The sequence below is a fragment of the Capra hircus genome, chromosome 27 (assembly GCF_001704415.2).
Source record: "Capra hircus breed San Clemente chromosome 27, ASM170441v1, whole genome shotgun sequence".
NCBI lineage: Eukaryota > Metazoa > Chordata > Mammalia > Artiodactyla > Bovidae > Capra > Capra hircus.
The window spans coordinates 19,944,482-19,968,905 of NC_030834.1; the positions used below are offsets into that span (position 1 = coordinate 19,944,482).

A 24,424-nucleotide genomic window follows, 5' to 3' on the forward strand; every position below is an offset into this window, starting at 1 on the left:
TAAATCAGCTACAGGTATATATGTCCCCTTCCTCTTGAACCTCCCTCCCACCTCCCACCCCTCTAGCTTGTCACAGCACCATTTTGAGCTCCCTGAGTCACAGCAAATTCCCACTGGCTGTCTGTTTTACACACGGTAGTGGATATGTTTCGATGCTACCCTCAATTCGTCCCACCGCCTCCTTTCCCCACTGTGTCTGCAAGTCTCTTCTCTATGTCTGCATCTCCATTGCTACCCTAAGAATAGATTCATCAGTACCATCTTTCTAGATTGCATTTATATGTGTTAATATACAACATTTGCTTTTGAGAGTCTGCTTTCTGCCAGGCACAGGATGGAGTGATAAGGATGGCTCTCCGGCAGGCGAGGTCTGTCTTAAACACCTCAAAGCACAAGTGGTTAGGGCCACAGCCAAAGATTGTACAAGGAGTTGCCACACCCTTCCCCAACAATAGCAAGGGGGCCTGGCTCCCAAAATCTTAAGAAAATTTTAGAGACCTCGTGTTCCCTCCTGTTCTGTTGGGAGCTTGGAAATAGCAATATGCCTCGAGGCCAGGTTGAAGAAATAACCGGACGAAGGTGATGTATGGCAGTGGTTCCCCAGTGCTTATTTGGGGATTGGTTCTATCAGATTCAGTTGGTACAAATGTCCCAAAGTGTAAACCAAAAGTATGTTAGTAAACACGTATTTCCACTGTGTCATTTTTATCTAACATTATTTTGGAAGCACTCAGCTCAGTTCAGTCGTGTCTGATTCTTTGTGACCCCATGGACTGCAACACGCCAGGCTTCCCCCCAACCATCCATCAACAACTCCCAGAGCTTGCTCAAACTCGTGCATTGAGTCAGAGATGCCATCCAACTGTCATCCTCTGTCGTCCCCTTTTCCTCCTGCCTGCAATCTTTCCCAGTGTCAGGGTCTTTTGTAATGAGTCGCTCTTCGCATCAGGTGGCCAAAGTACTGGAGCTTTAGCTTCAGCATCAGTCCTTCCAATGAATATTCAGGATTGATTGCCCTTAGGATCTACTGGTTTGATCTCCTTGCTGTCCAAGGGACTCTCACTAGAAATAATGCAATTAGCAATGCAATTTGGAAGCACTAGTCAATGTAATTAGCAAGTGAAAGAAAGGAGGTGTACAGTTTGAAAAATGGGAGGCCAAATTATTTGCAGATGATATGTATCTGAAAAACAGGAATCAACTGAAAAGCTATTAGAAATGAGAGCATTCAGCAAGTGGTTGATTGCTTTAAAAAATTGTATGAAATTTTTGATTGTATGATTGTATGAAAAAAATCAATAGCTTCCCCATATGAAAATATCAATTTAAAATAGATGTAGTAGATCCTGTTTACAGTATCAGCTTAAAGATAAACTGCCTACAGTAAACTTGACCAGAGATAGGCAAGACCTAGCTGATGGACCTGGTAAAGCACTGCTGGGCTTCCCCGGCAGTCCAGTGGTTAAGACTACATGCTTCCAATGCAGGGGGTACAGGTTCAATCCCTGGTCAGGAACTAAGATGGTGCGGTGTGGCCAAAAACTAAAAAAATTCTTCAATGGAAAAAAAAAAAAATCCTACTAAGGGACATAGGGGAAAAAAAAAAAAAAGTCCTACCAAAAGACATATAAGAACACTTGAAAAAAAGCTGAAGGACATACTATATTCTTGGATAAAAAGATGCAGTATTGAAAAGATATTATTTCTCCATAAATTAACCTATCCATTTAATATGATCTCAATCAAAACACCAGCAGCATTTGGGAGGAACAGGGCAAAATATTCCTGATTTCACCTGAAGAGACAAAAAGGTAGAAGTGTGTAGGAAAATGGAAAAAAGAAAGGAAGTTGTAAGGTTGGAGGGGGACCACTTGTACTGTCCATCTATCACCATTGTGATAAAAATAGTTTAGAATTTTTTATAGATTATTTTAAAAATAGAGATCCTTGAGGCCATCTAAGACATTGACTCAAAGACTCCACAAACTTCCACAAGTGATTATGACCAAGCCACCAGGGAAGCCCAGGGAATCTATTTTTAACTAGAACAGTAGCTGAGGGAACTGACTCCCTACTAGTTGCCATAGAAAAGTTCAGTGGAAAAGCTCCTGCTCTTGACTTTGGGGTTCCTGGCATCTCTACCAAAGTGCTGCCAAGCTGACTCTGTGTGACCCCTTGAGGTGGTTGTACAACTCTTAAATTTAGTAAATTTATGGAAAAAATCTTGTACACTTAAAATGGTAAATTTCATGGTATGTAAATTACATCCCAATAAAGTTGTTCAATGATTAATACACGAAAATAAATACATATGTTCACTGCCACAAAATTCAAAGAATGAAAATACATACAAGGAACGGTGAAAGTTCCTTCTGCATATCCTTGCCTTACACCCCACTTTAAGAAATTTTCAGTAACCCAAATGAGCCATTGGGTGTAATTACTTCAAGACTCTGACTTATGCATTTTATAAATTCAAGTGTTTGACAGTGCAGGGGAGCGAAACTGGCCACCCCTAAATGTCTTTTTGGCATGCAGATTATTTCAAGCTGAAAGTAAGGAAGGAACAAAAGGCTCAGGAAGAAACTTTGACCTTCCTCCTGAAGAATGCAGACAGAGGCTCTGCTTCAGGAAGAGAACATCACCTTAGATAACCTAGTCTGGACCAGGTGTGTAGATGGGGAGGAATCCAGCAAAGTCTGTTAAAATTCCTCCGTCAAATCGTCTCCGCATGGCCCAGCAAATATTTATTTACCAAACATTTGCTTTTCATCTCCATATAAATTGCTTTCCTTTGAAGTGCCAAATCACTACTCCCAACATCCTCTTTTATCTTTAGCCGAAAATGGTCTTTAACTGGAGAGTTTCAGCCGTTTTGAGTTACTCTGGGTCTCTTTCACGGATACATGTCATTCAGCTTTTGTGGGCTTTTCTCCCATTTATCTATACATATCTCATGCCAGTTTAATTCTTAGACCAGTCAAAATAACGTAGAAGGGAAGAGGGAAAACTTCTTCCTCCCAGACAACAGGATAACATTTGAGTTATAGCCAAGCCAGTTATTTTATTTTTTTTAACTTAAAAAAGGTTTTATTGAGATATAATTGACATCATACAATACACCCATTTAAAGTATATGATTCAATGGTTTTTAGACATATTCACAGATATATGCAACCATCACCATTTAGAACATTTTCATCTCAAAAAGAAACCCCATATCTTTAAGCTGTCACCTCCCTAGCCATCCATTCCTAGCCCCCCAGTTCTATGCTGCGGCTGCTGCTACGTTGCATCAGTTGTGTCCGACTCTGTGCGACCCCGTAGATGGAAGCCCACCAGGCTCCTCTGTCCCTGGGATTCTCCAGGCAAGAATACTGGAGTGGGTTGCCATTTCCTTCTCCACAAGCCAGTTATTTTAAATAGACATTCAGAGTGTACAGTCTCTGCTTTTGTTCTATTTGTTAAAAATCAAGTTAGTTAAATATGATATTCAACACCCTGATAGTTTCATTTTTATTTTGTCAGTTTCTTAGAGGAATGTATTACAAATATGAGGAGGATTTGATAAACTCAGAATCACAGTGGAAGACTTTGACAGTTTGTGTTTTCTATTTCAATGATGCCTTGCACGCATGAAGTTGTGCTTTGTACAGCTTCTTGTGGTCAGCAGCTGGGCTTCCCAGGTGGCGCTAGAGGTAAAGAACCCGCCTGCTAATGCAGGAGACATGAGACAAGGGTTCAATCCATGGGGTGGGAAGATCTCCCGGAGGAGGGCACGGTGGCCCACTCCAGTATGCTTGCCTGGAGAATCCCCATGGACACAGGAGCCTGGCGGGCTACAATTCATGGGGGTGCAAGGAGTTGGACGTGACTAAAGCAACTTAGCACGCGTGTAGCACGTGGTTGATAGGTAGGTGATGTTTCTCATTTTCCATGTATGTAGTCGGACATGACTGAGTGACTGAACTGAACTGAATTGAACTGAACTGAGTGCCATTCTATTGATACTTGGGAATCAACAATACCATGTCTACATTTGCTTGGTCACCTCTTGTCTGGTACGTCTTTATACATTTCCTTTTCATTTTAAGTAACAGTGGGAATTTATTTATTATTTTGGGGGGGGATTTATTTTTAATCCTAGAGAACACAGGACAATAGATAGAAATATGACTAGATTTATAGGTTGAATTCTGTAATTAAGGTGAATGCTGATTCTGGATATTTGCTTCCAACAATGTTACTCCTTTTAAAATATAACCCATGGCTTTGAAGGGATCCAGCAAGAAAACCGAAGTGATGTTTCCATGCCCTTTTCACTTTCATCTCCCAGTGGAAATGATTTTCTTCCAACATTCTGAGCAAATGGGCAAAAACAGCAGAGATGCTAGCAGAATCGCACACTTATGGTTCTGTCGTCATCGTCACAACTTTCTTCATTTCTAAGACAATTGCTCCTGCTTTTAAGTTTTCAAACAGAATGAAGCACTTCACCTGGAAATAAGACTGTACATTTAGAGACAGGCATTGAATTACTAAGCTGCATGGTTTAGAAAGCATGTATTATTCTTGTTTCAATTTCTTCCCTTCCCACAGTGACATAGTTTTATTGAAAAAGTCAAATACATCCGAATATTAGAAAGCAAACAAATCTCCTGAAATCCTGCATCTCTGAAACACTCATCCTCAACATTCCATGACCATCTTTCTACATATATGTGTGTGTGCATATATACACATATACATATATACACATATACATATATACACATGTGTTTTCATGTTCTAGCTCATGGACAAAGAGTCAGGATAGTTATGTTTTCTTGTGGCTTGCAGACGATGTTTCTATCTTTGTTCTATTTTCCAGACAGATAGACATAAATATATATGCACACATTTTTTTCTTTCAAAAATGTCAGCCATATCGTTAAAAAATATTTTCTTTTCACATGTCTCCCTCCACCAGACTCTGCAAACAACCACTGTTAACCATCACCTGTCCTTCCTTTTCTCTCTATCCCCACAGAGTCATACACGATATGATGTGTTGTATTATATGGTATAACGGTATAAAGTGCATACACCATGTATCTATATGTTTAACTACATATAGGGATTTTATTGCTATTTGCTTTATAAAAACAACATCATACAATACACAGTTTCTGCATCTTGCTTCCCTTGATGTATTGTGGAAATCGCTTCAACTTAAAGATAAATGAGATAATTTACTCCTAATTTCTTTCTTTTTAACATATTTTGGCTGTACCGCATGGCATGAGGGATCATAGTTCTCCCTGACTGGGGACTGAATCCAAGCCCCTTGCAGTGGAAGTGTGAAGTCTTAACTACTGGACCACCAAAGAAGCCCCCACTCCCAATTCTTTCATGCAGATAAATTATTCACATAGATCAATAATTTTAAAAATATAGACACCTATATAATAAAATGCCTCCTTCTCAACTAAGTCACCTCACCACCAATTTACCAATGTTATTAGATTGAAAAAAAAATTGTTACCAGATTTTGACATATTTACCAAGAAGGTATTCCAATCATTTGAGTAAGCATATGAAGATATAGTATGTCCATATTTATGCAATTTCTCCCCCCATCCACTGCTTTTATACCCACTCACTAACACTTGTTACACAACTTCCTGAGTTTTGTCAGTCTGAGAGGTAACTTGTGTTAACTAATTTTAATTTGCATTTCTCTATGAGATAGAGCAATTTGTACACATTCAAGAACCATCTGTATTTTTCTATGAACTGTGTGTTTATAACTTTGATCTGAATTTTTTTTTTTTTTTAGGAACACACTGGCACTTTTATATATACACAGTGCAAGGTACAAGGTCTCAGAAAGAAAATACCCTCTGTTCAGGTACACCCTGTTCAGGTGCACCCCACCCCCACCCCCTGAGAACACCCTGGACTGAGGACAAGAAGGAAGGGGAGAATCATAAATAGAGACTAGAAGGGAAGGTCGATGCTCTGAAGGGCAAACGCGGGTGGGAACACACTGCTGGAAGGAGCCTTGAGATCTTTTTCCCTGGGAGAGAGCAATGTAACAGCACAGGAGAAGGGCAGCGACAACTAAGCCTGTGACGCCTGGCGCGGGGCACCTAACGGGTAAGAGAACAGGGGTGGCTTCGGGAAGGAAGAGAGCCGGGACAGCTTCCTTCCCTCTGGCGGGGCCGGGGCCCCTCAGTTTACATCCATGAACCCCGACTTGGGTGGCGCACCGCAGGCAGAGGATGCCGGGGGTTTCGATGAGCCAGCCTGGGGTTGCAGACGGCGTGCCACGTCCTGGCGCTGGTAGAAGAGGACATAGGCTGCCTTGGACTCAATCTGATTCTCCGTCACAGGCAAGACGCTGTTGTCATCGAAGTAGTGCCACTGGCCGCTGTCCTTGTTGCAGGCAAATGTCGTGTAGTGTCCATCCCGCAGGCCCCCATAATGGTTGGAAACCGCGATGAGGTCGTATTTGTAGAGCTCCGGAGCTGAGTCGTCCTGCGGCTTGATGACAAACTCAGAGAAGTCCAGGTCCCGGATAGGAAACTCCACAAGGGTGTCCAGCTTTTCGCGGGAGAACGTGGTGTAGGAAAAGCGCTTCAGGTGGATAATGAGTGTCTCTGGCAGCATCCACAGGTCCAGCTTCTTGGTGGCCGGCTGGTGCTGCTTGCAAGTGGGGCAGTACCAGGGGTTTTCCTTCTCCAGGGTCTCAACGGTGGTGAAGAGCTCGATGCATTCCTGCAGCTGCACTGGGGCCTTCTTCAGCATGTACCCGACACAGTCATGCTTCACGTAGCCCTCAGCCTCCACCTCGTCATAGTAACGCTTCTTCATCTCTGGCTCCCAGTCAATGGCAATATATGGCTGAGCCTGAGTATCCTCCTTGAAGGTCGAGCAGTCGCTGGTCCCATTGGAATTAACCCTTTGCAGGGTGAAGAGGTGCTTGTGCCGCACCCTCTGGGGCCAGTGAGATGGCCCAGGAGAGGTGTCCACAGGGCCCCAACTACTGCTCGCGACTCCAGAGCTGGACCCAGCCTGCTCCGGCCCAGGGTCTTGGGAGCTGCCCCCAGGCCCATGTCCAGGCTGAGGGAGGCTGTCCTTACCCTCCAGGTCTTTCTCATCCCCATCCTCCTCATCATCCCAGCTGGGTCTGGTCACGTAGCGTGAGAGGCGGTACAGAAGGATGTGATACAGGGCGTCCCATGAGAGCCGGTCCCGGGGCACCGACACCAGAAGCGGGTGCCCAAAGAGCATCAGGCCGTAATAGGAACCGCTGTAGTCCCGGGCCGGGGTGCGCTCCCGCAGGTACACAGGAAGTACAATGTCCTCTCTGGAGTTCTCCCCAGCAGCCACCCTGCCTGACACCTCGTATATGAAGATATCGTCTCGGTCCAAGATGCTGCTCAGAGACTCCTCCAGCTGGTAGATCTTATAGAAGCGGTGACTGAAGACATCGGCCACCATCATCTTTTCTGGAGAGACGCCGGTGTGTTTGGCCAGAGCCACACACAGATCCGAGATCTTGCCTTTCTTGGGGACCAGGAGCTGGTGCTGCTCGGGCTTGCGGCGGGGGTCCATGGAGACAAAGAAGACCTCCATGACCCTCTTGTGGCTCACAGGCAGTGGGACACTGAGGTAGCAGAAGGGGTCGAAGGTGACAGACACATTGCCACAGTCAGGGCATACCAAGGTGGACTTGAAGAGGCCGTGGAAAGTGTCCACGATCACAGAATCGTTCCACCGTTTGTGGTTCTGCCAGGCCTCCTGAGCTACCTCCTGGTCTGGCCTCCCAGCAGCGTCGCACAGCTCCACGTATTCCTTCTTCTTGACGCGATTGAGGTCCTCGTGCAGTCCATCCAGGAGGAACGACAGCAGCTCCTGTGAGTCATGCAGCTGGTAGCCCAGGAACTGGGACGCAAAGTGGCCGACCTTGGTCTTGAACACGTAGGGCACGATGGAGCGGTGGTGGCCGGACCACGCCTGCTTCACCAGGTCGGCATAGGCCTCTGCAATCTCCCCCTTCATGCCCAGCGGGTTGCCGAGGTTGAGCTCCGCCAGGTAGCGGTTTTGGAGGAAGTACTCGGTGAGCTGCGGGACGTTGCTGAGGCACTGCAGGGCCGAGTTCATGAAGCACGTGTTGCCCAGGTTGGTGAGACCGCAGATGCCCGGCTGGCCTTGGAAATCCTCACCCTCCTCCGACGCTCCACTCGTGGCCTGTGGCTGCGCACTGGGCCAGGTGCCATCCTTGTTTCGGGTCTCCATGACGACCACCTGCTCAGTATCGAGAGCGGGCGTCAAGCACTGTGACGCGGGCGTTGCACAACCTCTCAAAAGGGCCCTCCGCGTTCTTGAGCCACAGCCGGGTCTCTTCCTGGGGTGCCCCGGAAACTGCTCTCAAGAGGTGCGCAAAACGAGGTCACTAGAATCTGCGGGGCTGAGCTGAGCCGTGGGAGGTGTGCCCGTATCACTGAGCCGGACGAGCACCAGTTCTACTGGGTGCATTTCAACCTTGTGGATGCTGGGCAGTTCCACGACCTTGCGGTCCATGCGAGGCTGGTCATGCTCTAGAACATACCGGTTGACCAGGTAATGCCGAGCAGCCACTGGGAGCAGCACATAGTCCTTACCTTCCGCCAGTCCCTTCTTGAGGCGTCCGTTTACCTGGTCTTCAAAGACCTCAGCCTTGTTGATGCAGCCAGAGAAGATGCTGGAGTCTTGATCGCCTCCTTGTACGTACACCTCCCACTGTTCGTACCCGTGCCGCCCAGTGAGGAACCTGCACTTTCTTCCGTCCTGGGAAGAAGAGCTCGGCCAGAGACAAAAAGCTTGCTGCGTCACAAACTTTGCTCATTTGCAGGCGCCATTTTTTGCTTCCCCTGAGTTTTTTTTTTTTTTTCATAATCTTCCAGGCTTTTAGGAACTCTCTGTATGAAAGAGATTAGCCCCCTTCTACAGTAAGTAATGTTAGTCGCTCAGTCGTGCATGACTCTTTGCGACCCCATGGACTGCAGCCCACCAGGCTCCTGTCCATGAGATTTTCCAGGCAAGGATGCTGGAGTGGGTTGCCATTGCCTTCTCCAGGGGCTCTTCCCAACCCAGGGATGGAACCCGGGTCTCCTGCACTGCAGGCAGAGTCTTTACAGACTGAGCTACAAGGGAAGCCCTTCTACAGCATGAATTGCAGACATTTCTCCCAGTTTGTCATTTGTCTTTTGACTTTGTTTATAATAGTTTAAAAAAAATGTATCTTTTTGAGTCTTTCCTTTCCATTCTTTTTGTATACATTCTCCTGTCATATTTTATTATTTTTTTAAATATGTTTAATTGGAGGTTAATGACTTTATTGTATTGGTTTTGCCGTACATCAACATGAATCCGCCACAGGTTTACACGTGTTCCCCATCCTGAACCCCCCTCCCTCCTCGTACCATCCCTCTGGGTCATCCCAGTGCACCAGCCCCAAGCATCCAGTATCATGCATCGAACCTGGACTGGCGATTCGTTTCACATATGATATTATACATGTTTCAGTGCCATTCTCCCAAATCATCCCACCCTTGCCCTCTCCCACAGAGTCCAAAAGACTGTTCTATACGTCTGTGTCTCTTTTGCTGTCTCGCATACAGGGTTATCGTTACCATCTTTCTAAATTCCATATATATGCGTTAGTATACTGTGTTGGTGTTTTGCTTTCTGGCTTACTTCACTCTGTATAATAGGCTCCAGTTTCCTGTTGTATTTTAAAGAATATTGAGACCGAGAACTTACCTTGTAGGTTGGTCCCAGTGATGAGCAAGGAAACATCAGTTTTATTTCAACATCATACATTGAGTGAGTGCCTGAGAGAGGGGCTTGCTTGGGTAACTGTTCCCTCTTCCCAGTACTTCCCCTGGGTCTGAACTTTAGAGGACGGGTCTACGAAATCAGTTCCTAAGTTCGAAGTGGCAGAAACATAAAGAATATTTAAATTTACCCTCTGTCTTCCCCAGTTTTAAACGAATTTAAAACATCAACTTTTAAAAAAATACATGTTCACACCTCCTTGAAGTCAAAGGAGGATTAGATTTAATTATTTTTACTTACTATTTCTTCACGTGCATCTCTATGTCTCCTCCCTAAAAGAGGAAGTATTGATGTATACATTATGCTTGTACATGTGTTTTTAGCCTTCTCTCCCTTTATAAAACATTTAATTTTTTAAGAGCAGTTTTGGGTTCAGCAAAATTGAGAGAAGTTACAGAGATTTTGTATAAACCCCTGGTCTCGGTTGATAAAAGCCTCCTCCATTATCAACATCCTCCACCAGAGTGGTACATCTGTTACAATTGATGAACCTATGTTGACACATCACAGTCACCCAGTCTACAGTTTGCATTAGGGTTCACCCTGGTGGTTGTACATTCTGTGGGTTTTGGTAAGTGTGCAGGGACATTCATCCACCTTTACAGTATCTTTGAAGGTATTCTCACTGCTCTGAACATCCTCTGTGCTCCACTTAGCCGTCTTTCCCTTCCTGACTGCTGGCAACCACTTCTGTATTTGTCTCCATAGTTTTGCCTTTTTCAGAATGTCATATAGTTGGAATCATACACCCTGTAGCCTTTTCAGATCAGCTTCTTTTGCTTAGCATTCACGTTTCTTCCATGTCTTTTCATGGCTTCAAAGTTCATTTCTTTTTGGCGCTCAACAAATATACCACTGTCTGGAGGTGCCAGAGTTTGTTTATCCATTTAGCTGCTGAAGGGCATTTGATTGCTTTCAAGTTTTGGCAACTGTGAATAAAGCTGTTAGAAACACCTGCACGCGGGTATCAGTATGGACCTTAGAAACACCTGCACGCAGGTATCAGTATGGACCTAAGTTTTCAATACCTTTGCATAAATATCAAAGTGCACTCTTGCTGGAACATATGTTATGTTTAGTTTTGTAAGAAATGGCCAAACTCTCTTCTGAGGTGACTATACCATCTTGCATGCCACCAACAATGAGAGTTCCTGTCACTCCATATCCTCACTAGCATTTGGTATCAGTGTTCCAAATTTTGGCCATTCTAATAGGTGTGTAATGGCATGTCGTTTTTCAAATTTGCATTTTAATGTCATATGACGTTAAGCATTTTTTCCTATGCTTATTCCTCATCTGTTTCGTGAGGTGTCTATTCAAGTGTTCTGTTTTTTACTCAGGTTGTTGATGTTCTTAACATCCAGTTTTGAGGGTTCTTTGTATATTTTGGATAGCTGTGCTTTATCAGATATGCCTTTTGCAAATATTTCTCCCAGTCTGTGGCTTATCTTCTCATTCTCTACCCAGCATCTTTTGCAGAAGTTGTCAATAAAAATTTAGCTTTATCAGTTTCTTTCTTTGATAGATGATGCCTTTAGTGCTATATTTTAAACAGTCATTGTGGTCTGGGGGTTCTAGTTCTACATGTAAGGAACTTGGAAGGTGCTAGTTCTAATACGTCAAAAGCCAAACGGAGTGAAAAATCAACTCTTCTAGGATATGTAAGAGAGGTAAGGACACAGGGGAAATTGTCCCTGAGACTGGAGAAGTTGACAGGCAATTACAGAGAATAACAGTTTACTGGAGCTGAGATTCATGAGCTGAAGTTGCTCGGGGAACCAGTACTGGTCAGGAAAACAAGAACTGCAATGAATTGCTAGAGGCTGAATGTGGATAACCCTGAGAGCTCAAAACTCCAGTGGGACCCAGTCATCGGGGACCGTGACAATTCTGTGAGATTTATTTCCAGGAGCTCAAATAGGTTCTCATAGTAAACACTGGAGAAAAATATCCTTGTTCTTCAGGCAGTAGGAGAGAGAAAGGAACCACTTTGAAATAAACCACAACCTCTGTTCTTAACAATCTTCCCTTATGAGAACTAGCTGACCGGGGCCTAAATCAGCAGGTGCTCACTGTGTGTCCAGGTCTACCCTGTAGGATCTCAGTTCCCATACAGAACTCAGCAGAAAATGCTAGTTTTAATTCTTACAGCAACTCTATGAACTGCTAGTAGCGGGAGACTCATTTTATAGTCTTATTTTTGGCTGAACTGTGGGGCATGAAAACTGAAAGTCGCTCAGCTGTGTCCAACTCTTTGTGACCCCATGGACCTCATGAACTGTGGGGCATATGGGATCTTAATTCCCTGACCAGGGATTGAACCTGTGCCCCCCGCATTGGGAGCACAGACTCTTAACCACTGGACCATGAGGGACGTCCCACTGGAGCCTATTATACAGAATGAAGTAAGTTAGAAAGAAAACCATCAATATAGTATACTAAGGCATATATATGGAATTTAGAAAGATAGTAACGATGACCCTATGTGAGACAGCAAGAGAGACACAGATGTATAGAACAGTCTTTTGGACTCTGTGGGAGAGGGCGAGGGTGGGATGATTTGGGAGAATGGCATTGAAACATGTATATTACATATGTGAAATGAATCGCCAGTCCAGGTTCGATGGATGAGACAGGGTGCTCAGGGCTGGTGCACTGAGATGACCCAGAGGGATGGGATGGGGAGGGAGGTGGGAGAGGGGTTCAGGATGGGGAACACATGTACACCCGTGGCAGATTCATGGTTACGTATGGAAAAACCACTACAATATTGTAAAATAATTAGCATCCAATTAAAATGAATACATTTTCTAAAAAAAGAAAATGGACTGAGGCACTGGGAGGGTAAGGAGTTTCCCAAAGTCACATGGCTATTAATAGTGGCAGGGCTGGGCCCTGAGCTCAGGCACTTTGAGGTGTCTTCATCCTATACGGTCTTTCAGCAAACTTGCTGCACTTACAGACTCTGTAGCCAGCCAGATTTCTCGTTACACTTCTGCTTTCTCCTAGGACCCCAAGAGCACTTGAATATCTTGCAAATATTCCTACTAAATAACTTTGGCAGAAATTATTCCTACTTGGCAGATAGAAGAGACCCAGAGCCTCCACAGAATTTCCCGGGGGTTGTGAAGCAATCTGGTGGTCCACAGCAGCCATGGTTTCCTAAAAACTCCAGCGTCTTCATACCACCATGGATTCAATCCATGGTTTTCTTCTTTTTAAAACAAAATTAAGTATAGGTATTTTACAGTGTTCTGTTTCATGTATACAGCAAAGTGATTCAGCTTTATATATAGATTCTTTTGCATTTAGGATATTACAAGATATTACAGTTCCCTGTTCTATATTTTTTGTTGTTCACTCAGTCATGTCTGACTCTCTATGAGCCCACAGACTGTAGCACACCAGACTTCCCTGGCCTTCACCATCTCCAGGAGTTTGCTCAAACTCATGTCCATTGAGTCAGTGATGCCATCCAAAAGTAAGTCCTTGTTATTTATTTTATATATGGTAGTTTGGATCTGTAATTCCTAAACACCTAATTTATCTTATGCTTTGTGTAACATTCTCCGGACTTGTAAACCAAATTATTAAAGTAGAGATGAATAGAATTACTTTTCAAATCAGCCTTTGACAAAGTAAAGTATGCCAAGAATCCTATTAACAAAATGAACATGTCACCTACATACTGTCAGACGTTTTATTCATTATTAGCTCTATAGGACAGGTGGGGATTGGCCAACTGAAGTCCTGCACCATCCCCTTCCCCTTGTTCTAGACGCAGGTCTTTAGAGCACATGCTAAGCTGCAAATCTGGCAGCCAGGTCTCAGCTGAATGGGAACTGATGACCTTTTATATTATTTGTTTGCGTTGGATCTTAGTTATGGCCATGTGGGCTTAGTTGCCCCGTGGCATGTGGGATCTTAATTCTCTGACCAGGGATCAAACCTGCGTTCCCTGCATTAGAGGGCAGGTTCTTAACCACTGGGCCACCATTATAGTCTTTAGATGACCTTTGTAATGCCAGGTGCTCCTTCAGCTTAGACGCCCACTGTGCTGTCTTATGATTATAAAGTAACAAGGAAAAGTGAACCATGCCCAATGACAAAGGGTCATAAGCGCTATTCATAGGGTGTACTTTCTCTAGCCTGAGTCACAGCCACCAAAGCAGTGCCATCACAAGAGGCAGGCAGTCCACTGGCTCCTGTGCCCCACACCCCCACAGGATACAAGGAGGGAGTGAGGTCCGGAGCGATAGCAGTTTGCCGGCCTCCCAGCTGCCTTGGGAGCCAGGGTGAAGTCTGTCTCCAAAGCGCATGCCCTGTTGTTGGGAAGATATTTCTAAAAGGCAGCTTGCTTCTGCTATCGCTATACCTCAGTGGCTCCCACGTGGGCTGCGAGGTGAGGATACGGCCCTCCGTGCAGGTCCCACTAGAGACTTGTCTGAAGATGAGAGGGAGCTGCTGCTTGTCTTTTCCGGCAGTTTTAGGGCAGCCGCATTAAGGTTGGTCAGGTTGAAAGGAACAAACAGGGAAACGAAAACACTTCAGAGCTAACTGCTACCCACATACCATATACTTTAAAAATGTTTTTATTGAATATTAAACAATTACAAGTACTGTAAGTTAGACATTTAGCCAAAGCACAATTACAGGTTAAATATAATCATAAAGATGTCTTAAATAGAAACCCACCATGCAGGCAGGTTGAGTTCCTTGACGCTCTCTTTTGGAAAGAAGAGGGTGAGGGGGGAAAAAAAGGTCCTCCAATCCATGTGAAAGAGAGTGAAGTCTAGAAGAATTTACATGCTGTAAGCAATTTCCTACAACCAAATCAACAGGCTTGCCAGATTTAGTAAAACGAAACAAAACAAAGCCAAAAAGCCCAGGATGTTAAGTTTGAATTTCAGATAAACAATAATTTTTTACAGTAAATATAAGCCAAATAATGCAAACCATACTTAAGCAAAACAATTATTTATCTGAAATTCAAATTTAACTGGGTGCCTTTTATCTGGCAATTCTACAAATAGACAAATGCAAAACAGGACAGGAGAGTGAATTGGAACTCCCTGCCACTGGTGGGTCACAGAGACTACAAATAAAAACATTACCAATAATGAACCGAAGAGTCACTACATTGGTTATGTACACAGAACAACATCACAGTGAGAAAGTACACTTACTACTTCAAATGCTGTCGCCAGGAAACACTCTCGATTTCCTCAAAGCTGGTTTTGTAAATGTTTTTGAGAAACCATGATATAAGTACCTTTTAGTCTGTAGGTATCAAAGACAATAGACAGGGTGAGCTTGAAACAATGGAAGCAGAAGCAGGTATTCTATGCACATGAAGAGTTTAAATATTCTGTCATGAATAGAATGGTTATATAGTCAAGGTCGGCTTCTAGGTCTAGGCTATTAGCCTCAAAGATTTTGGTTCCTTTCCAATTTTTATTGTGTTTTCTAGCTTTTCCTCCTGAGCCTTGGGAGGGGCTGGGAGCATGTAAGGGAGCAACTCCACCAGGGTTTAACTGTACTTCTCTGCAAACACTAAGAGACAACAAGGGGCTTAAAGAGCTGCCTGCGGAAAAGGGCAGGCTTACGAAGAATAACCAAACACTCTAGATCCTAGGGCATGAGCAATCTGTTTGAAAAAGATGGGTGGTGGGGTGCGTATGGAGATATGAAAGTGCAAAGCATAAAAGAAAATGTGAAAAAATGAGGAGTCAGAATGCAGTCACCTCTACTGTGTGAATATTATCTCAAAAGGAGTTAAAAACCTCTGTAGACGTTTAAAACTGGTCACTTTGTGAGCATATTTAGTCTTGGGGCGTATGTAAAATCTTAGCTTCCTACTGCTTGTCACTTATCACTGTGGTTTATATTTTTAAATGATTCAAAATTAGCTTGTGCAACACTCAAATTCTACATGGTATCCATCACTTCATGAGTTGCTGGTAATCCCTACATGCACAAAACTTCACGGGTTTTGAAATCATTTCTCTCAACCAGAAGGTTTGATAGCTGAGGAAGTTCAGATACAGAGGAATGGGGGATGGTCTGATTCTCTCAGCTCCTCTGCAGATAAAGGAGGATTCCTTAGAAAATAGATCCTTGTCAACTACGTTTACCAGGTGTGAGATACATGGAGATACACCCAACATGCTGACATCTTTCACAAGCTGAGAAATGGAATTACAGCTCTGTGTTTATTAGGATATAAAAGCTTAAAAGTTCTCTGCCATAGTTATTTGTCTATTAATTTCAGAATGCACAAGGTATCTGAAGTAGTCTTACTTTTTAAGTTTCTTTTTTTAATGCATTTCCTTTTCATATGCTAGACGTGTCCAGCCAAAGCACAAATATCATCTTCACAATTACCTTCTTTTAATTTCTATGTCACTGATCTGACATCAAAGTTTAGTCTTTAAATTTCTGACAGATGAAACCCTATCTTAATGTCAGTTTTAAGCGCTGCCTGAATGATTAAAATCTATAGTTCTATGTCAGATAACTGCCCAAAAGAAAAATACAGAAAAAAGGCTGTTTATCAGAGATTATCATACAAATGGGATCTGGATATCCTAGGGGAAAGGTGCTTAAAAATACACACCATCTCTGTTTGAAAGTGTTGGAAATCCAGAAGGTACAGGTGTTTAAGAACGAGGGTGAGCAGTGGCCAAGAACCGTTGTGCAGCTGTGAGACAGAGAAAAACATAGACAACTTATTGCATTCTAATGCTGTTTTCTAGAGTACACCAAAATTTTATTTTTTGAATAGAAGCTATGATATTACTCTATATTACTTTATTTGCCACATTCAGGCATTTCTCTGCACTTATCAATGCACTTCGCTATTTTGAGAACAAAGGGAAATTAGTGTAGTCACTAACATCAAGCTCAAAGGAGCACAAGGATGTCATTTCACACAAACATCCTAGTATTGTTTACTCTACTTATGTTACTGAAAAGCTAGGAATTCCAAATTCCAAGAAGGAAAAGATAAGGGAAGGATTCTGGTTGTACTGCTATTATTCTGCATAGAATTAGAACTCTGGGTTCCACGCTGTCATCTGTCAACACAGTGGCCGAATCTTCTAAGCAGAGAACATGAGGCCTACTACCTGACTCTGGTTGTGAACTGGAAACTGAGGTACAGTCACTGTATGTATGCAAGACTCAAGACAGAGAAAGGAGGCAAATGAGTGGGGTCAAAGGTAACTGCTGGAGCTAATCATAAATCCAGATTAGCAATCTGGGGAAAAGGGAAGGAGGCCAAGAACAAGGAGAAAAGTGCCCAGTCCAGACCACTTAACTGATGCCAACAGCTAGCAAACTGGGCCATCAGGGCTAGAAGCTCTTTGATGTCAGACCTGCAGTGGGCTGGTGGAGGGTCTGGATTCTTTCTTCTGTGTGGTTTGGGAAACAGAGGGGCCACTCAGGGGCGGGCATACTGGAAGCCCTCACTTGCTAGTGTTTCTGTAGAGCGTGTACAAGACATTAACTGCATTTCAGCCTAACTGAATGCCATGCTTTTAAGCCCCAAAGGGTTTTTCACACTACTATGGGTGGAAATTCCAAATGCAATCAATGTCTGCTAACTTGAAACACGCTCAGGGTAACCTTTGGTTTTCAAGTTTTGAAAAAATGTATTTGGCTCCTATGAGATATTGATTACCTCATTCTCTTCAGCAGATGAGTAATATGTACACATTCCTTCAAGAACTACTACATACTCAAATCACTACAAGACAAGAAGCACAGCAAATGTCTTCCTTACACGGTACCTTTACTCGGCACACAGAATGTCAGATGTAACATTGGCAGTTTAAATACCGAACCACGGCTTAGCTTCTCAAATATAAGGCTGAAGTTTCAAACTGGCACATCCATTAACCTAGTTAGTGTGACGGAAATGACATATAACCACAGTTGAGTAGGTAGTGGCTTATGTTTTTAATGAAGCTATAAAGCTTTTGAGATCCATACCATATTCATCCTTTTACTTTACTAAAAATCACAGCTGTGTTTACCATTTTAAACTATATCTAATTGGAGGCAAGTATTATACACTTTCACAGCTACGGAAAACGACACAAATGCCAATTCCTTCAACCCACTGTTACAAACACAGCAAAACAGAAGGAAAGGAGGAAGAAAGCCCTCTTCATGAATATCACACTTGGGAGCTCTGTGTGGAATTCTAGTGCTATTAAACAAGTAGCCAAGACACAAACACCCAGCTTGGGTCACTAAAACTTCAATAGAAGCAACAACTGAGGCTAATTCTTGATTTAATTTTGAGGACCCATGCAAGATTCAGCTATAAAACTCAAAACTAATTCCCGATGCCTAGTTCTAGCATTGGACTCAAGCCAAAAGGAAAGCAAAATGTGTATTTTTAAGACCCTATTCTAGAATCTTTGCATGTAACCATTTTATTTTTCTTTAGGAGATTAAATGAAGTCACAGCTTAATCAACCTGCATTAAAAAAACAAACAAGCAAATTAGTTTTCAGGACTGTAAATTGAAATGGCAAGTTTGCATCACACTGTTTTTCCTTTTTTTCCACCACATTTATATTACTTTGCTTCGAAGCTGAGTAGACACACAGCATGTCCAATATGTTAATGCACTCAATTCAATATTCAGTTAAGATGAAAAGGACAAGTGTGAGAACTGTCACGGATAATTTTTTTAAGTGTCAACGTGCACTTGACAAATGTTGAGGGAAAAAAAGCAAAGCAAAGCAGTGATTTCAAGAAGGAACAGTATTGACTTTTTCTCTTTCATTTAAAAAACAACCAAAAGAGCTTTGGTTTCCATTTTTGTTCTCCTCATCTATTAAGCAGTTTGAGACAATGGTTCAAAAATTTAGTGCAGGGACCTATGTAAACTATCTGAAGCACCTCACTCAAAATAAACCCCAAATCTGGAGCAAACAAAAGAGTTCTCCCATTTGTGCCTATCTAGTGACTAAACAGGATTTGAACCCCAGCTTTCTAAACTAGAGAAACAATCAAGCATATTTCTGTGATTCTACTGGAGCATGGTAATTCCACCGAATTGGGAAGTAAGGCAGCTGATTCTGGGGCGACAGTTCTGGTGGTGCGGGTTAAGTGAAGGGAAGTAGTGTTATCTTGGAGAAGTCCTCGTGGTCCTTTTCTGTTGCCGTATTTTCGCACCTCAGGCCCCTCACGCGTCTTAATGATGCTTCTGGATTCACAGGCCTCCCCGGCGGTTTCCCCTCTGAATGTCACCACAGCCTCTCACTGGCTGGGCTCTTCCTGGCCCTCCAGCACCGTCCTGAACGCCTCGGAGGCAGGCCTGCGTTGGGAAGTGCGAGTGACTCTCATGGGCTTCGACTTGCTCTGAACCTGGGAGTTCCTAAATCAGGTGGATGCTGGGTGCCTTTCCCTTGGAAGACTGGCCAATCATAAAAGGAAACTGAAATGTGGCGTTTTTCCTTTCCATCTCCGTTTATGCTGATAAGAGGTACAGATAAAAAATAAATCAGTGGGGGAAAAAAAGTGGACACTAAAAGCCTTGCTCAGCTGGAAGCTCGGGTTATGTCACTAGTGATTTTAGTCAGTGTGACTGTGCAAAATATCCTCAGGAAGGCTCGGGCTCATTTTCAAAGTAAGCAACAACAATGATAGCAACAAAAAGTGGATGATAAATGCTCAGAAAAAACTAAAAAATGAGCCTGTCATATGTGCATATTTATTATATACACGGGCCGTATGTAGAAAAGCAAATGTAGTGTGTGAATTGTGAACATTTGGGAGAGTATTGGTTATGTTGTCTTTTTTCCCATTTCCAAGTCTAGATCAAAGTAGTCCTGTCTTAGCGATGGATAACTGCAATGAAAATGAGCCTGAGATATAGTAAAAGGCCGCCCCTGTAAACATTTCCTCAAAGGGAACAGTAGCAGTTGAGTATGTATTAGTTACTCATACTATATTCATCACTATCGCAATGCTTTATAAAAGACAAACAGCTTATTTCTAGGCTGTCGGGGATTTATAGTATATTGATTTTGTTGAAAACAATCCACTGTCATCCAGGCCCGGGCTGAAATCCGATCTGGCCTTTACCGATGGGCGTTCACTAGGTCTTCTGCTCTGCGGCTGTCGCGGTCTGTGAAGGAGCTTCTGGCTTCATGATCTGGTATGTGATCAGATACTCTGGGTATGCCTGGAAAGGACAGGAAGAAAGCATTATCACCCTTTGGGCAGGTATGATACTGAAGCCCAGTTTCATGTGGACGCTTCAGAGGCTGCTAGTCATAACCCACACTCTACATATACCTGAGAGCCTGCAAAGGCCAACTAATTCATAGGTGCCTGGGCAGTGAGGAGGTCCACTTTCATCTCTGTACGAAACCTGTGTAAACTCTGTAATCCTAGAATTGCTGTCATGTTATTTCACCTCTGAATACTGTAAATTCGTCACACCACATTTATGCCTCCCTAGAGTCACATGCTATAAACCAGAAAACTAAGGCAAAGAAAAATCTTTCTCATGTCACCTCGTGGGTTGCTGTCACATGGCATTTTCAAGAAAAGTCAATGACAGAATAATTCACTGAACTGATTTCAAGTTAATCATAGATGATGAGGTAGCCCACTGAGTGAGAAGGGGGAAGGGCGAGGTGTGCAGGGTCACCAATGACCTAGAGGCAAGAGTTTGGAGGTCATTTTGACAAGTTGACTAGTGAAAGGCAACTTTGACAGGAAAGAGAATGGCTCTGAAGATAAGCCTCTACCCCTGTCTTCTATGATCCTTTGGGTGATACATCCTTTTGCTTGTAGAAAAGTTGCTTAAGCAAAGGAATCGGTAACGCAAGCATCTGAATTTGGTAGTATGGTATTTTAGATTCCCAACACATGTAAAATTTAGGCAGATTCTAATGGTATGAATGACTTAAAGGTCCTTTTCTGAGTGCTTCTGCTTCCTACTCATTAGGCTACTGAATTGCTTCTGTGTATAATGGCAACCCACTGCAGTGTTCTTGCTGGCAAAATCCCATGGACAGAGGGGCCTGGAGGGCTATAGTTCATGGGGTCGCAAAGAGTTGGACACAACTGAATGACTGAGCACATAGTTTGAGATAGGAATTAATCATATCAAAGTCCAGAAGTAGGCTTTAAGGCAAGAGAATTACTTGCCTTAAACTTCAGGACCAGAAGGGCCCAGGATAGACCAACAAACATTATTTCCTCTCAAGTGTTACTCTAAACCTAAGCTGGTTCTAAGAGCATAGAGCATATTTTTTTAAGTACTTGAAAGAAAAGATTCAACAATCACTTTTAGTAGCCAAATTCCTTGATAGCTCAGTTGGTAAAGAATCCTCCTACAATGCAGGAGACCCTGGTTTGATTCCTGGATCCAGAAGATCTGCTGGAGAAGGGACAGGCTACCCACTCAAGTATTCTTGGGCTTCCCATGTGGCTCAGCTGGTAAAGAATCAGCCTGCAATGTGGGAGACACTGGGTTCAATCCCTGGGTTGGGAAGGTCCCCTGGAGAAGGGAAAGGCTACCCACTCCAGTATTCTGGCCTGGAGAATTCCATGGACTTTATAGTTCATGGTGTCGCAAAGAGTTGGACATGACTGAGTGAACTCAAATCCTCAATGCTATAAACTCAAGTGTTTATAGTTTATTCTCCACTGAGATGAGGAAGCATCATGCTCCCTTGAATGATTCTGTGTGTTTGAAAATCATTCTACAAATTGTTCTGTCCCGTTCTCCAGGTTAAGTTGCTCTGCGTTGTTCATATCACTTCAGTAAAACAGGCCACATCTCTGTGGCTGCCAATGACCAGAGAATACCTCTTCTATGTCTAATTAATGTGAAGCTTAAAGTATAACATACAAAAGCATTCCTGATATTTTAAGTCCAGTCATATACTAAAATCGGAACTATTTTTCCTTCAAGTACAGTGCAGTTAATTTTCAATTAATCTTTTCAATTCTAAAGAAAGAAACAATCCCACCAATAATATATAATGCTCCTCAGATCAACCCTCTGAATAAAACATTTACATGTTCTTAAAAATGTTGATACTAAAGGTGAAATATGATATAAGGTATAACTAAGGGGAATGAAAGAAAAGTTGGCAAAGGAAAACTACCATAAGTCAGGAGAAATTGCTCATGGGCAACGACTCAATTAGTAGACATTATAATTAACACTGTCCATGTGTTACCTGCATATGGAAGCACAGGTGTGCTCCCCTGAAACAAAAGAGCTTATCTATTTTCAAGGTACCTTTTTTTTCTTTCAAATAGGATGTGGACCACATCATTCTTTAAATTTTTCTAGCAAGAGAATTTCAACAAGTTATCAAGTCAAAGTACTTGGGAAATGGTTAAAAGATCAGCAAATACTAGACATGTTATTTCTTTCCACCCAAATGTGAATGAAATTCTATTTCCCATAGCTAACTTACAAGATCTGAAAAAGTGTTCGGTAGAGAAAACTGTAATCATCTATAATCTTAATACCCAGAGATAATTGCTCTTATGTTTTGGTTGATTCTGTGTTTAGCAAATACCATGTAGACATATTTTTAAATCACAGGCACACAAATATACTAACATTCATTTAATCATTCCCTTTTTGCTAAGTATTTAGCTTGTTTAAAATTTTCATTATGATAATCGAGACAGCAATGAACATCCTTCTAGGTGCTTTTTGGGGGATGTGACTGTCACTGATTTTATCTGAAACAAATTTCTTAAGGTAGAATTACTGAGTCAAAGTGAAAATATTTTTTCTAGAAGCTGGGCATTTCTGATTTAAAACGAAAAATCTGACAAAAGTATTCTTTGGTAGTTTAAAAACTCTTTATTTGTAAACAACGGCAAACTGGCACATTAAGTTGCAAAAATTAAACTAGTACCTAATATACCTGTATACCCTTTCTAAGTCCAGTCTCTCAGTCGTGTCCAACCCTTTACCTACACCCAAATATTGCTAAGGTTTTATTTATCCTATTTGCTTTATCATGTGGACTTTCCCCCTACTTGTCTATATACTAGAGAGACACACAGAGAGATTCAGATATGTTTCTCCCTGAGTCATTTCAGAGTAAGTAATATACCTCGTCATGGTTTTTTATCCCTAAAAATGCCAGTATTTATTTCCTAAGAATAGGGATATTCTCATATATAAGTTTTATACTGACATAAAACATTTTTTTAACCTACCATTTATATTTCAATTTTAACTGTGGATCTAATAACGTCCTTTCTCTTCTAGTACCAGATCTACTTTGGGGGGAGAATCTGCAGTTAGCTGTCCTGTCTCTCGGGTTTCATTTAACCTGAAAGCTTCCTCCCTCCCTCTCTTCCTTCCTTTCTTTGTTATCCGTATGGAATCATAAATTCCTGTTCTTTCCAATGGTGTAAAATTTATTACTATACTTATTCTGATGTTCAAATTATCTCAGATTTGGCCACTGGGAGCCACTCTGAGCTGACTTTGTGTCCCTGTGACATGCTCCCATCATTGTTTTTGAGGACTTCATTCCTTTCTGGTGTAACCAGTTCCTAATCTGCTCAGCCCTGGAATTAGCTGTTTCTTCAAAGATCCTTTTATGGGGCATGGTATTACAGGCCAAGATCTGGGCTTGAGGAGTCCTCATTACTACTGGGTTTTGGTTTTCTTTTTTTGCTTTCAGCAGACAGTGCTAAGAAATTCATGCACATATGTACTCATATATATACATGTGCCTAACACATATCTCGTTCATAAACCTATACATACGTATACTTACATGTGTACAAACATATACACATTTACTAGGAACCATTTGTTCCTATCAATACCTCCAATCTCTGTCTGTCCCTAGAGTCATTCTTACCTTCCCTCATTCCATATTTACGTCTCTTCTTCCACAGTGAGAACCCAGTTCCCCAAATCAACACATCAACATATTTACTCAAGTGCTTAATCCCAGAATACACCTGAAAGAGTTTGAAATCTTTGCCCACAATCAACAGATCTAAATGAAATCCAGTATTTGTTTGCAATTCTTCACACTACTCCACACCTCACCTGACCCAAGACTGCTGGCATATGATAAGACATTGCTTCCGTGTATATAATCTATTTTTTCTCCTTTTCAATCCATTTGAAAATTCAACTAAATTCATATTTATATTATTACATTAAATGGTTTTAATTCTTATGTGGTCTTCGCATTTTGAATCAACTGTTTACAGCAGCCTGGTCTCGCTTATTTCACGAGCACCATACCTGCTCTCCTCTGTAGATGACGTATTCAGCGTAGGCCAGCCCATTCACACTTGGCCTCCCAATGACAGAGTGATGGCCTGGAGGGGCGTGGGCCATTTTCATGGTGCTGAACTGCAGGAAGGACTTGCCAAGGGTCACTCTACAGAAAAGCATTTGCCTGAAGAAAAAAGCAAAGCAATACTTTGAGGGAAGCTTTAAATCTTAGAATGGTATAACTGGTAGATTTATTGATTTTTTAAAAAGATAGTTAATGTAAGGCAAGCTAATTTAAATGTCATTTTTAATTTTATG

The 24,424-nt window shown here is 42.4% G+C and overlaps 1 protein-coding gene and 1 pseudogene across 3 annotated transcripts in view; both read right to left on the reverse strand.

The window, feature by feature from the left end:
- Nucleotides 4,968-9,007, reverse strand: LOC102173915 (annotated as a pseudogene). The gene has a single exon (XR_001917376.1). The product of XR_001917376.1 is annotated as a ubiquitin carboxyl-terminal hydrolase 11 pseudogene (transcript).
- TNKS (tankyrase) overlaps nt 14,441-24,424 on the reverse strand; it is a 153,313-nt gene continuing 143,329 nt past the window's right edge. Inside the window, exons 26-28 of one of the 2 annotated variants that reach the window (XM_013975432.2) lie at nt 24,134-24,290; nt 19,966-20,065; nt 14,441-19,353 (exon numbers count right to left, since the gene is read on the reverse strand). In XM_013975432.2, coding sequence (XP_013830886.1) covers nt 19,979-20,065; nt 24,134-24,290 — 244 coding nt within the window. In that variant the 3' untranslated portion in view covers nt 14,441-19,353; nt 19,966-19,978. Of the gene's footprint in view, nt 20,066-24,133; nt 24,291-24,424 lie in introns of both variants that reach the window. The other variant, XM_005698796.3, reaches the window with a different exon arrangement.